Here is a 14671-nt window from a genome sequence, read left to right on the forward strand (position 1 = left end):
TCTATATACAATCACTGGCACATAAATTTAAGAACAAAATTAAAAATAAGCCGAGAGTTTATATCATAGATACATATTTATGTATTAATGCCTATAGAATATATATCTTATCAGATTTATTTGTCTATATAGTTATATTTATATCTTCAAGTTCATGTCAGTGACCTTGAGTGTTCGAGAACTGAGTCATGGCTCTTGTACTGTTTGGATCTAATAGCCACATATTATGCTCCTTTTGTTCTTTTGGTCTTACCTTGTCTCACTCAACATGATTTATTCTGGCTTCATCCACTTCCCAGCGAATGCCATTATTTTGTCTGATGGATATATTTCATTGTGTATATTCCATTTGTATATGTTCATCTGCAGTAAGGCATCTGGGTTGTTTCCATAGCGTGGCTCTTGTGAATGTGCAGCGCTGAACATGGCTGAACAGATGTCTTTACCGTATCCTGGGTTATGATGCTCAGGGTAGATGCCCAGGAGTAGTATGGCTGGCTTGTAGGGAAGGTCAATTTTTAGTTTTTTTGAGGAACCTCCAAACTACTTTCCAGAGTGGTTATACTTGTTTACATACCCACCAGCCCTTCCTTTCTCTCTACATCCCCACTAGCATTTGTCGTTGTCTGATCCTTCTCTTTAGTTTCCTTGCCCATTTAGTGATTGGTTTGTTAGGTTTGGAGGGAATTAGTTTCTTGAGTTCCCTATAGATATTGGATATTAAGCATTTGTCTGATGCAAGCTAGTTATTTTATTGTATTTATTTATTTTTTGTCAGTCATGGATCTTGAACTCTGGGCCTGGGTGTTGTCCCTGAGCTCTTCAGCTTAAGGCTACCGTCTTACCCTTCGAGCCACAGTGCCACTTCCAATTTTCTAGTGGTTACTTGGAGATAAGAGTCTCATGTACTTTAGTGCCCTGGCTGGCTTTGGACTGTGATTCTTAGATCTCATCCTCTTGAATATCTAGGATTATAGGCATGAACCACCATGTCCAGCTGTGCTAGTTATTTTTGAAGTAGGGTCTTAACTTCCTGCCTGGCTGCAATATGGTTATTTTAGGCTTCTTATCATAGCTAGAATAAAAGACACCTACTACTGTGTCTAGCTCTGAGCCAGCTCAGGCTGGCTTTGAATTATGATTCCCCCAGTCTTATTCTCATAAATTGCAAGAGTTATAATCATTAGCTACTCCTGACTGTTGGGACTAGATCACCTTCTGCAAAGCTCTGTCCCGAGATACAATCTCATTGGGATTTAGGGTTGCAACATAGGGATTTGGAGAGGACAGTTCAAAGCATAGCAGTGGGGAGGAGCCTTATTTAAAGAAAATTTGATGCATAGAAGTCTATTTATGCAATATTATGCATTCACATTATGAAAGGAGTAATGAGAGTTGGAGGGAATGACTCAAGTAGTAGAGCATCTAAGTTCAAACCCTGGTCCTGCATAAATAAATGTATGTCTGTTTTCTTTTTAGACCCTTAAAAGATAAACATATATAAGACTTTAGATGTGTGTGTGTATGTGTGCATGTAAAACACATTTATAATTGTAAATTGTGGGATTGTTTGAAAAGGGTGAAAATGTTAAAAGGTAAACAATACAGAAATACATTGCATCTATGAATAAAGATGGTAGAAATGAAACACTGAAAGCTGTGATATAATAAAAGGGTGGTGGGGATGGGGAAGAAAGTGAAAGAAAAAGTGGGCTGATATGATCAGAATTTATGTGCATGTGTGCAAGATGAAACATTTGAATTATTAACATGCATTAAAAATGGTGATGAAAGTAAAACATGTCTTGTTTGGATGTCAGTACTAATGGGAAGAAGGATGGTGAATAAAGAGAATAAATACATTATGCACATGGTAAAAATGGACCAGTGAAGCCTATGGTTGTTGGTTTGGGAGACTGATGAGGGATGGTGATAGGGGGATGAGTGTGATCAAGGTTGTATGCATACATGGACACCTCATGTTGCACTGCCCCTCCTCCAACAGCTGTTGATAAAAGATGATAGAAGATAAATGGCTGGGTGACTGCATAGATCTCATCTTTATGGTCATATAACTCCTACTTTGTAGGTGAGATATTGGGACTAAAGAGAACTGTAAAGATAGAATTCAAACTTAAATGTTTGTAATGTTCATGTTCTTGATACTGTTACTTCATGGGGTTTTTGTTTTCAAAAGTAGTTACTCTTTGAATCCCTTAAAAGTATGTTTCCCAGGCTGGGAGTTTGGACTAGTGGTAGAGTGCTTGCCTGGCATGCATGAAGACCTGTGTTTGACTTCTCGGTACCACATACTTAGAAAAAGCTGGAAGTGGTGTTGTGGGCCAGGTGGTAGATCTCTAGCCTTGAGAAAGCCCATGGACAGTGTTCAGGCCCTGAGTTCAAGTCCCAGAACTGGCAAAAAATTAAAAAGTATGTTTCCAAGGGGGGTACAATGGCTCATGCCTGTAATCCTAGCTACTCAGGAGACTGAGATCCGAGGATTGATAGCAGTTCAAAGCCAGCCTGGGCACTAAAGTCCCTGAGATTTTTTTTTTTTTTTTGCCAGTCCTGGGCTTGAGCTCAGGGCCTGAGCACTGTCCTTGGACTTTCTCAAGGCTAGAGCTCTACCACTTGAGCCTCAGCACCACTTCTGACTTTTTTCTATGTATGTGGTACTGAGGAATCGAACCCAGGTCTTCATGCATGCTAGGCAAGCACTTTAACCACTAGGCCAAACTCCCGGCCCCAGTCCCTGAGATTCTTATCTCCAGTTAACGACCAGAAAACTGGAAGTGCCACTGTGGCTCAAAGTGGTAGAGCTGAAGAGCTCAGGAACAGCGCCCAGGCCCTGAGTTGAAGCCTCAGGACCAACAAAAAAGGGGGAAGGAACAGGAGCATGGCATGAAGCCCTGGGTTTGATTCCTCAGTACCACATACACAAAAAAAGCCAGAAGTGGTGCCATAGCTCAAGTGGTAGAGTGCTAACCTTGAGAAAGCTCAAGGATAGTGCTTAGGCCCTGAGTTCAAGTCCCAGGACTGGAGAAAGAGAAAAAAAGTATGTTTCCCTACAGCAGTTTAATGCTTTTGATCATACAAAATAGTACTTACCAAAATGAACTTCAGGAAATAGAAATGAATTTTTTCCTTGTTGCTGTTTTGTCTTCTTTGTTACTTTATATGTCTGGGAGGGCAAGAGACGGCACAGAAATGAAGAAACAGAAGGAAAACATGCAGCAGTGACAACCATTAGACACTAAATTGAAATCATCTATACAACTTGTGAGTGAGAATGGGAGGGGAAAACAGAGAGAGCAAGGGGAGGGGTGATATTGTCTGAAAAGAAATGTGCTTGTTATCTGACTTAGGAAACTGTAGCCTATGTCTGTCCATCACTTTTATAATAACAAAAAATATGTTCTCTGGGTATTTTAAGTCTTTTATACTTTGCTCATTCTTTTCTTCTTGTTTGTGTCTTCTAATTCATCAGCATCACAAACATTTTGAAATGTATTTATAGGGAATAGTACTACATTGTTTCTGCTTGGGGAAAACACAGTGAAGTTAAATACTAGATGAGAAAACACTTGAAATTTATATTAAGGGTATTTTAAAATGATGTTATAAGTATACTAATTTAGTTATACATAGATAATTTTAAATGGTTGCGAGTAATCAATTTTTCTTTTTTTTGGTTAAAAATGTTTTAATTAGTTACAGTATAATATAAACAGAAGAAACCAACGTAGTAATAAATGTATATTTCAAAAGTCTTCACAAGATAAAGAACTTTTCCACTATTACGTTCTGTATCATTTATGTCTCCTTTGTGTACTCATTTTATTTTCTCCAGTTCCAATTTTACAAAATTGCTAAGTTGAGTTCAAATTCAAGAATTTGTATGTGGTGCCAAGTTTGGCTGTGATTTAGTGTTTTACTGTGGTGTGACTGCATTCACCACTATGTAGCCACAACTGTCAATAGATGGTATTTATTCTCTAATCCTAACTACCTAAAAAGTTTCAGCAACTTTTTTATTAAAGAATTTATTAACATGGATTTTTACATCATATTTCAAATGTTATGTTTAACAAATATTCAAGAAGGGAATCTATATACAATCACTGGCACTTAGATTTTATAATATAATTAAAATTAGGCTGAGGGTTTGTATGTCATAGATACATATTAACCTATGTAATAAAACATTATGTCTATAGAGTCATAAATTTTTATGTCTATGTAGTTGTGTTTATATTTCCAATACCATGTTCATAGCATTCGGTATGCAAATATTGAGTCCTCGCTCTTGTACTGTTTGAATCTTATAGCCACATATTTAGGATACCATGCGCCTTTTGTTCCTTTGGTCTTGTCTCACTCAACATGATTCCCTCTAGATTCATCTACTTCTCTGCAAATGCCATTTTGTCTTGTCTGTTGGCTGTGTAGAATTCCATTGTGTGTGTGTGTACCACATTTTTTGCATCTACTCATCTGCAGTAAGGCCTCTGGATTGTTTCCATCGCCTGGCTATTGTGAGTAGTGCAGAGATGAAATAGCTAAGCAGGATTATCATATCCTGGATTATGATGTTCAAGGTAGATGCCCAGGAGTGGTTCTCTTGCCCATTTAGTGATTGGTTTGTTGGGTTTGAGGGGGATTAGTATCTTGAGTTCCCTGTAGAGACTTGATATTAAGCATTTGTCTGATGTATTATTGGTAAATATCTTTTCCCAGTTGGTTGGCTATCTTTCTTCTTTAGTAGCTATGCTTTTATCTGTACAGAAACTTTTTATTTTTAGGTAGTCCCATTTATCGAGTCTCTCCAATCTGTTGTGACCCGGTAACTCTGTTCAGGAAGTTTTTGCCTGTGCCTATGAGTTCCAATGTGTCTCCAACTCTCTCGTGTAGCAGTTTCAAGGTTTTCGGTCTGATATTGAGGTCTTTGATCCATTTTGAGTTAATGCTTGTGCATGGTGAAATGCTAGGGTCAATTTTTAGTTTTCTTCATGGATCATTAAATTTTTAAAATTTGATTTTTTCTTTTTGTCTGTCGTGGGGCTTGACCTCTGGGCTGGAGTTTGTCTCTGAGCTCTTCAGTTCAAGGCTATACCGCCCTACTCCTTGAGCCACAGCATCACTTCCAGTTTTCTAGTGTTAATTGTAGATAAGAGTCTCAGGGACCTTAGTGCCTGCCTGGGCTGGCTTTGAACTGTGATCCTCAGATCTCAGCCTCCTGAATAGCTGGAATTATAGGCATGAGCCTCCATGCCCGGCTTAAAATCTGACTTTTTTTTAAAGCTGTTTTTATTAGCATGCATTTGTAGTACAAAAGGATTTTATGGTAATGATTCTATAAATACATACAGTATAATTTGAACCACTTTTCTTTTTCTCGGTGGATTTATTTATACTACACACACACACACACACACACACACACACACCCCACATACACAAACCGACCAGGCATGGGTAGCCTACACCTATCACCCTAGTTACTCAGGAGGTTGAGATCTGAGGATCGCGGTTCAAAGCCAACCTGGGAAAGTATGTAAGACTCATCTCCAATTAGTAGTAGAGAGCTAGCCTTGAGCTGAAGAGGTCAGGGACAGCGCCCAGGCCCAGAGTTCAAACTCCATGACTGACAACCCCCCAAAAACTACAAAGCACACATACACAGATGCACATTTTATCCTTCAGTATTATTTTCTTGCCCTTTTTTTCCCCACCCTCCTTCACAATAGTAGTTTTTTTTTAAAAAAAATTTGGTATCATTTATGTTCTTTTCCTATCAAGTGTTAATAATTAGATATCATTCCTGGTCATATGAATGGTTGTATTCCAATGTTAGCTTATTTATATAAAGCAGTAGAAGGCAGGATTTTGCCCTCATGTTGTAATTTGTGGGAGAAGGAAAAGGATAGTGATAAAAAAAAATTGTAATCAACTTCCTTTATGTAACAGAAGGAGGAGGCCACAAAAATTAATCTTTGGAGATAGACACTTATCCTTAGAGAAAGCCTCTTAGTTGCCTCTGCTCGTCATAACAACAACAAAAAGCTTCTTTTTCTTCTTTGGGAAGACACCAAATGGCCGACGACACCGGTGCAGTGGGAGGGCCCGGAGGCCCAGGCTTAGGAGGCCGCGGCTACTTCCAAGGAGGTTTCAGTAGCGGTCTCCTGGGCCGAGATCGCGGTCGTGGTAGAGGCCTGGGGTCGCGGGGCTCGTGGAGGCAAGGCCGAAGACGAGGAGTGGATCCCGTCATCAAGCTGGGCCGCCTGGTTCAGGACATGAAGATCAAGTCTTTGGAGGAGATCTTTCTTTTCTCCCTTCCCATCCAGGAGTCTGAGATCATCGACTTCTTCCTGGGGGCGTCTCTCAAGGATGAGGTGTTGAAGATCATGCCCGTGCTAGCCAGCGCACCAGAGTCAAGGCATTTGTGGCCATTGGTGACTACAATGGCCATGTCGGCCTGGTGTGAAGTGCTCCAGATAGGTTGCCACTGTCATGCGAGGGGCCATCATCCTGGCCAAGCTCTCCATTGTCTCCATGCAGAGAGGCTACTGGGGGAACAAGATTGGCAAGCCTCACACTGTCCCATGCAAGGTCACAGGTCGCTGTGGCTCTGTGCTGGTGTATATCATCCCTGCCCCCAGAGGTACAGGGATTGTTTCAGCTCCAGTCCCCAAGAAGCTGTTGATGATGGCTGGTATCGATGACTGCTGCACCTCAGCTAGGGGCTGTACCGCCCGCCACCTTGGGCAACTTCGCCAAGGCCACCTTTGATGCCATCTCCAAGACCTGTAGTTACCTGACCCCTGACCTCTGGAAAGAGACAGTCTTCACCAAATCTCCTTATCAGGAATTCACTGACCATCTTGTGAAAACCCACACCAGAGTCTCCGTGCAGAGGACCCAAGCTCCAGCTGTGGCCACGATATAAGATTTTATACAAAAATAATAAAGTGAAGAAAAAGAAAAAGGGGGTATTGTTTTGGGGAAAGAGATTTTAGGTTTTTAGTTTAGTTTTGTTTTTGTGCTAGCTTGCTGTTTGAACTCAGGGCCTTGGTGCTGTCCCTTAGCTTTTTCACTCAAGGTAGCAAGTGCTAGCTACTTGAGCCCTAACTCCACCTCCAGCTTTTTGCTGATAAATTGGAGATAAAGAGTCTCCTGAGCTCATGCCTGTAATCCTTGCTACTCTGGAGGCTGAGATCTGAGGATCAAGCTTCAAAGCCAGTCCAGGCACAAAATGGCCTGAGACTCTTATCTCCAAATTAACCTCTAGAAAACAGGAAGTGGGGCTTGGCTCTAGGGAGGGTGGTAGCCTTGAGCTGAAGAGCTCAGGGACAGAGCCCTGGCCAGTTCAAGCCCCATGACCTACCAAAACAAAACAAAAAAGAGTCTCCTGGACTTTCTGCCTGGATTGTCTTTGAGCTGAGATCCTCAGATCTTAGCCTCCTCCAGTGTGAGCCTCTGGCACCCAGGGAGCATTGTTATCTAGTTTTTTTTTTCATTTTTTAAATTGTAATTAATAGAAGAGTTACATTATATTCACCAGATAGAAGGTGCATTACTTCACATACATTCTCATGTCTTGGTCCTCATGTCCCTCCCCCTACCCCTGCCCTCTAGTTTCTTTGTAAGGAGTCGTGCTATATAGAGCCGAGTGGCAAGCTCAGGGCATATATGAGACCTTACCTGCTTCCTTTTTGTCAGGTAAGGTTGTCTCATGTATGCCCTGACCTTGACATGAAAGGTTTAGTAAATGAAACAAGGAAGATTGAGTCTGACACTTAATGTGTATGTATGTGTATATAGGTTTTTTTTTTTTTTTTGCCAGTCCTGGCTGGAGCTCAGGGTCTGAGCACTGTCTTTGGACTTTCCTCAAGGCTAGAGCTCTACCACTTGAGCCTCAGCACCACATCCGGCTTTTTGTTTTTATTTTTTTTTATGTATGTGTTACCAGTGAATCGAACCCAGGTCTTCGTGCATGCTAGGCAAGCACTCTACCACTAGGCCAAACTCTTGGCCCTGTTTTGTTTTTTTTTTTTAAATGATTCTTTTTGGTCAGTTTTAGGGACCAAATTGGAGATAAGAGTCTCACAGGCTTTCCTGCCTGGGATGGCTTTGAATCTCAGCCTCCTGAGTATCTAGAATTACAGGTGTGAACCACTAGCGCCTGGCTTCATATTATTATTATTATTTTGGTATTGGGGATTGAACCCAGGATGTTGCACTTATTAGATTAGTGCTTTGCCACTGAGCTATATTGTAGCTTAAGCCTGGCACATGTTTAAGGTGAAATTACAAATTCATTTTAGGACATATGACATTTGAAATGCCTATTAAATATCTGAACTAGAAATGTCAAACAGATATAACTAACTGCAGAGGAGTAGCCTAAGGTATGGGATCAAAATTTGAGCATCACCAGCATGTAAGTGTCAAGTCATGAAACCAGATGAGATTATCAAAAGATTAAATGTACGTAGGAAAGAAAACAGGATTTAAGATCTGGATCCTGGAGAAAGAACTATAAAATAAAACCTTACTTGGAGAAATCCCAAAGTTCATGGGAGAGAGGCAGATTTTCAGGATGGAAGATAAAAGACCAGCGCTCACTGTCACTTAGGCTTTTATTTTTTTTATTTTTTATTTTTTGCCAGTCCTGGGCTTGAGCTCAGGGCCTGAGCACTGTCCTTGGACTTTCTCAAGGCTAGAGCTCTACCACTTGAGCCTCAGCACCACTTCCAGCTTTTTTCTATGTATGTGGTACTTAGGAATCGAATCCGGGTCTTCATGCATGCTAGGCAAGCACTTTAACCACTAGGCCAAACTCCCGGCCCAGGCTTTTATTTTTATGAAAGACATCATGGGCTAGCCAGTCTCAGTGATTATGTTTCCATCTAATATAGAGGCAAGAATCCAAGGCCCACGGGTAGTCAAAGGCTACCTGATAGCATTGGTGGAGTTTGGCCTTGCAGCACTCTGGCCTTGGTCCAGAATGTTCATCACAGAGTTGTGTTCAGAGACTGCTTCACGGTTTGGGTTCACTGTCCCTTTTTTGGACTGTTTTTCCAAGCTTCTTGATGATTCAGGGACTAGGTAATGTCTTTCTTCTTAGAGATTAGTTTTTTCAGTCACCTGTCCCAACTTTCCTTTGTTATTTTTAATATTTCAGCCATCCTTGTAGTGGATCATATTTCATTGCTTCTAGCTAGTTTGTCAACAGGTTTTTTTTTAATGAAGTATTTAATTAAAGTTCTTAGAGGCCCTTAGTAGGGATTTGAGATTTCTTCAGGGTTTTTTTTTTTTTTTTTTTTTTTTTTTTTTTTGCCAGTTCTGGGCTTGAGCTCAGGGCCTGAGCACTGTCCTTGGACTTTCTCAAGGCTAGAGCTCTACCACTTGAGCCTCAGCAACACTTCCGGCTTTTTTCTATGTATGTGGTACCAAGGAATCGAACCCGGGTCTTCATGCATGCTAGGCAAGCACTTTAACCACTAGGCCAAACTCCCAGCCCCATTCTTCAGGTTTTTATAAATGCTTCGACCTTCTTTTAACTGGGTAGGAAAATTGTTTTCTTTTGTTTGTGATAATGGAGCCAAAAAGTATTGTCTTGTCAACACACACCATTAAATATAACTTATTTGAAAATATATGTTAGAGAAGCTGTTCACTGACCTACTGCAGCTGATTCTGTAGATCAGATGAGGATCTGTGTCCTCCAAAAATATGAAGTACTATGGTTGGACTTAATCTTAAACTCACAACTGCCATTGGAAATTGAGTTGTGCTGATAACTAAGGTGGAGTAATTGGTGTGGGGCTTTATCCAATATGACTGATGACCTTTATCACAGGGGAAATTTGATCAGACAGAAAATGCAGGAGGAAGAGGATGTAAGCCAAGGATAGTTGAGGATGCAGCTGCTTGGGGAGAGACACGGACCAGATTCTTTCATATAGCCTCCCCCCTGGCCTCCCCTCCCCAACCCCAGAAGTACTGTTTGCCACTTGACCTCTAGGCATTCTGAAGAAATGCATTTCGGTCATTTAAGCCATCTTGTTTATGGTTCTTCATTCTGGCCACCCAGGAAAGCAATACTAACACAGGGATCTTTTGCTAATTGTGGCAAGCAGTTACAGCAGCTCCACAGTCCATACGTGCATGAGACTACAGTCTCTTGAGTGGTTCTTTATCTAATGGTCTAGGACTTCTTTCTAGGAAGGAAGCACTTTGGCAAAGTGCTAAAGGCAACTAGTGCTACGGTCAGAATGTCTGCACACATTGTCTCCTCACTGTGATCCATTCGGTTTATAATGCCCCCAACCCCCCACCCATGGTAGTGAAATCACTGAATGATGAGGATAGAGGCCTCATATTTAGTATCTATAAAAGGGACCCTAAGTTGCCTGGTCTCTTCTGCCAGTGAGGACACGAAGCAACAACCATCTAGAAAGCAAGAAACAGGCCCACCCCAGACACTGCATCTGCCAGCACCTTGATCTTCAATTTGGACTAGCCTGTAGAACTATGAGAAGTAAATTTCTGTGTATAAGCCACCCATGCTGTGTTTTTTTTGTTATATCAACCCAACTGACTAAGATAGCTACCAATTTAATTAAAAGAATACTAATGTCTGTTCCTAGCTCTTCAGGAGGCTGTGATCTGAGGATTGCGGTTTGAAGCCAGCCCTGGGAAGAAAGTCTGTGAGACACTTATCTCCATTTACCACGAACAAAGCAAGACACAGAGCTGTGGCTCAAGTTGTAGAACATTAGCCTTGAGCAACCTCAGGGACAGTGCCCAGTTCAAGCTCTAGGACTAGCACCAAAAAACAAAAACAAAAACCAAACAACAGCAACAAAAACCAGGAAAAAGTACTAACTGCAAAATGGCTCATAAATATGGAGGACTGAGATAAAATCAGCATACTTGCGAAGATTCATAGGCACACAACCAATTCAGATAAGCTAATGAAAATCTATATTACCTTGGATGTTTAATTTTTAGGAAATTAGTTCAGGCCTTAAAATCATGTCTACATTAGATTCTATATATCAAAGCCAGAATATCCAGTAGTCTTCCATTAAAAATTACCTTTTTTTCATACTTAAAAACTGCATGTAGTTTAGTTTTTAACTCTTTTTGGAATGGGACGGAAATAGAAGGATTGCCAGATGGCCTAGGGTTTATACTTAAGAGAAGTGATAAAATAGTCAAAAAGTTCAAGCCAGGCATTTGTGACTCATGCCTGTAATCCTGGCTGAGATCTAAGGATTGCCTTCAAAGCCAGTGTGGGCAGCAAAGTCCTTGAGACTCTATCTCTAATTAACCACCCAAAAGCTGGAAGTAGTTGACTGGCTCAAATGGTACAATGCCAGGCTTAAGTGAAAAAGCCAGGGAACAGTACTCATACCTTGAGTCACACATATTGGACTGAATTGAAAGAATAACTATTAAAGCCCAAGGAGCGTATCTTCACTTTTATTGTTTAGAATCTATAATTGCAAAGTGGTCTAAAGTCATTTCTTAATGCCACTGTACAATACACAAACATACTTAGAAAAATTACAAAATTTTTCCTTAAAAAGTTGTAAGATTTAGTTTACTGGCCAAGAATTTTAAAAATCCACCCCAAATGTACCTTTCTTTATTGTGTTATACAATCTTATTGGTGTTTGTTTATGGATAATTTGTAGGTGCGCAGAACCGATGGAATTATTTTACTGCAACCACCTTCAAATTCTATCAAGTACTTATTTGTAAACACTAGGAAACAAACATCTTCCCTCTCCATACCTCTAGCTGCTGTTTGCTCATGATTTTTGCTCACTTACTGAAACAATGTTGAGGTATCCATGTGGTCCTACTCTACCTGTTAAGCATGTGTTTGCTTTGGGGAATAAATGATTTCATCAGTCTGGATATTTTTTGGGTATCCCCCCAGGGGCATAGTATTAATCTACAAGTGTTCTTATGCCTGGACTTGAGAATGACTTATAATGGTAATTTGATTTTTAGACAGACTGACTTCAGACATCTTATGTATACCACTTCTTAACATCAGCTCTTGTGGTCTAGAGCTCTGGGTCTCAATAGTGTGTTTGGTGTGACTAGAATATGCCTAATGTCATTTTTGGGGGGAGGGAGAGGTACAGGGTTAGAATTACAGTTCATTTTTGAAGGGTCTGTTCTTGTGGCACCTTAAACATAAAAGCAGGGCCACACAATGTCATACAATTAACAACAGCCAAAACTACAAGTCAGGCTGTTACTCTTTCATAAATACAATGCCCAGAAGTTCTGTCTCTTCTATAATGCAAATCAGTTTTGATGTCATCTTTCCTTTCTCCCCTGCTCCATCACTGTCTTTTACAGCCCTTGGCCTTTCCCATTATGTTTCACGAGTTTGCTCCTTGACTTACCAAAGGCACAAGGTGATCTAAGAGAATACTGTCATGTGCTTAGCCCATTAAATTTGCTATTTCAACAGGATCCAAAAAGGAAAAGGTTGAGGACAGGAATGAAAGAAGAGGCTTGTCATCCATGAGCTTGGAGCCATTGACGGTTATGAAGAGATTTTCATTTTCACTCAGAACAGCAACTTGATAGAGTCGAAAGCTTGTTGGACTTGAGGTAAAAGACTTTGGGAATAGGTCATGATTTCTCAATTTGGGTTAAATGGCTTTGAACAAGTCAGCCATTTGAGATCAGTTTCCTCATCGTCAGAGTAGGGGAAGGAGCTTGTGGGGCATTAAATGAGACGACGTGCTTCAAATCCTACCGTAAATGATAAAACAGTAAATAGTTGTTTGATGGTCCAGAAATGGATATACAGGAGACAAATCATTTGGCTTAAAGTTAATCAAATTTTGTTAACCTTTGGATGCCCACACTCTGGGTGGTGTTCTCCACATTCTCTTTCTTCTAAGTTGCTGGAGAGATCATGTCTCAATTTCTTGCTGGCACAATGCTCTAAGCTTTGCTTCTAGGAGCTTGAGGATGATGTGCCAGGTCCTAAAGCTAGGACCTAAAGGGCAGATTTGAGTCTCATTTGGGGGGAAATGTAGTTCCACATTAATGGCAAGGATATCTCCTTGCTATTGGTGTAAAACAAGGATCACTGACCAAAATGAAAGAAATATTAAAGAAAAGCTTCCATGGTAATGGCTTCCTGCTGAAAATTTGATCCGACCTTCAACTGCTGGATAAATTGTTTTCATTTTTAAGATGTATTGAGAAACCACGCTGATATCTTGATCACCTGGAAAAAGATATACAATAATGGAACTGCAGAAAAAGTAATTACCAATCTATAATAAGAGGATGGGACAGTTTCTTTCTCTAAAGACTTAGGTAATTATAAAAGAGAAGGCACTCAGGAGGGTGACATTGTCGCAAAAGAAATGTACTCTTGGCTGGGAGTGTGGCCTAGTGGTAGAGTGCTTGCCTAGCAAGCATGAAGCCCTGGGTTTGATTCCTCCGTACCACATACACAGAAAACGCAGGAAGTAGTGCTGTAGGTTTGAGTGGTAGAATACTAGCTTTGAGAAAGCCCAAGAACATGGAAGTGGTGCTGTGGCTCAGGTGGTAGAGCACTAACCTTGAGCTGAAAAGAGCTCAGGGACAGTGCCCAGGCCCAGAGTTCAAGCCTGAGGACCAATAACAAAAAAATACCCCAAAAAACCCAAGGACAGTGCTCAGGTCCTGATTTCAAGCCCCAGGACTGGCAAAAAGAAAAAGAAAAAGAAAAATGTACTCTTTACCTGACTTATGCGACTGTAACTCCTCTGTATATAATAAACAACTTTTAAAATGCTTTTTATTTTTTATTTAAAGTTTATTATCAGGGTGATTGGGAGATTAGCATTGTGAAAATGGCAACACTGCAAAAGGCTATCTACAAACTCATATGGAATAATAAAAGACCTTGTATAGCAAAGACAATCCTTAGCAGAAAGAACAGAGCTGGATGAATTTCAATACCAAACTTCAAACTCTATTACAGAGTTATAGTAATAAAAATAGTTTGGTACTGGCACAAGAACAAGAACAGGCCTAAGGACCAATGGAATAGAACCGAAGAGCTAGAAATTAACCCGCAAACCTATGCCCTAATCTTTGATAAGGGTGTCAAAACAATTGAATGGGGGGAAAGACAGCCTCTGCAACACATGGTGCTGGCAGAATCGGTTAATCACCATAGGAAACTAAAGTTGGATCCTTATTTGTCACCGTGCACCAGAATCAACTCCAAATGGATCATAGACCTTGAGGTAAAAGCATATATCCTAAACTCTTCATAGGAAATAATATGAGATACACTAGGGGTCCTTAGCATGGGTTGAAACTTTCTCAAAAAAGGCCCAGAAACACAACAAATCAAAAGAAGGTTGGACAAATGGGACTGCATTAAACTGCAGAGTTTCTGTATGGCAAAGGACATAGTAAGTTAAATAGAAAGCCCACAGAGTGGGAGAAGATCTTCACTAGCCATACAACAGACAAGGGCCTTATATCTAAAATATACCTACAGCTCAGAAAATTGAATCTCTCAAAAACAAATTCTCAAAGAAACAACCATCCCATGAAAAGGTGGGCTAGAGATTTAAAGAGAGACTTCTCTGAAGATGAAGTAAGAATGGCCAGTAGACACATGAAGAAA

General features: G+C 40.5%; 1 protein-coding gene and 1 pseudogene across 1 annotated transcript in view; one reads left to right on the plus strand and one right to left on the minus strand.

Annotated features, from left to right (window-relative positions):
* The first annotated feature begins 5972 nt into the window (after positions 1-5972).
* LOC150059984 (small ribosomal subunit protein uS5 pseudogene) lies at positions 5973-7182 on the plus strand (annotated as a pseudogene).
* A 4294-nt stretch (positions 7183-11476) lies between these two features.
* Nt5e (5'-nucleotidase ecto) overlaps positions 11477-14671 on the minus strand; it is a 64038-nt gene continuing 60843 nt past the window's right edge. Inside the window, exon 9 of the mRNA XM_090338483.1 lies at positions 11477-13270. Within this exon, the coding sequence (XP_090194609.1) occupies positions 13107-13270 (164 nt within the window). The 3' untranslated portion in view covers positions 11477-13106. The remainder of the gene's footprint in view (positions 13271-14671) is intronic.

This window comes from Megascapheus bottae, chromosome 8 (genome assembly GCF_031878675.1).
Source record: "Megascapheus bottae isolate mThoBot1 chromosome 8, mThoBot2.hap1, whole genome shotgun sequence".
Lineage (NCBI taxonomy): Eukaryota > Metazoa > Chordata > Mammalia > Rodentia > Geomyidae > Megascapheus > Megascapheus bottae.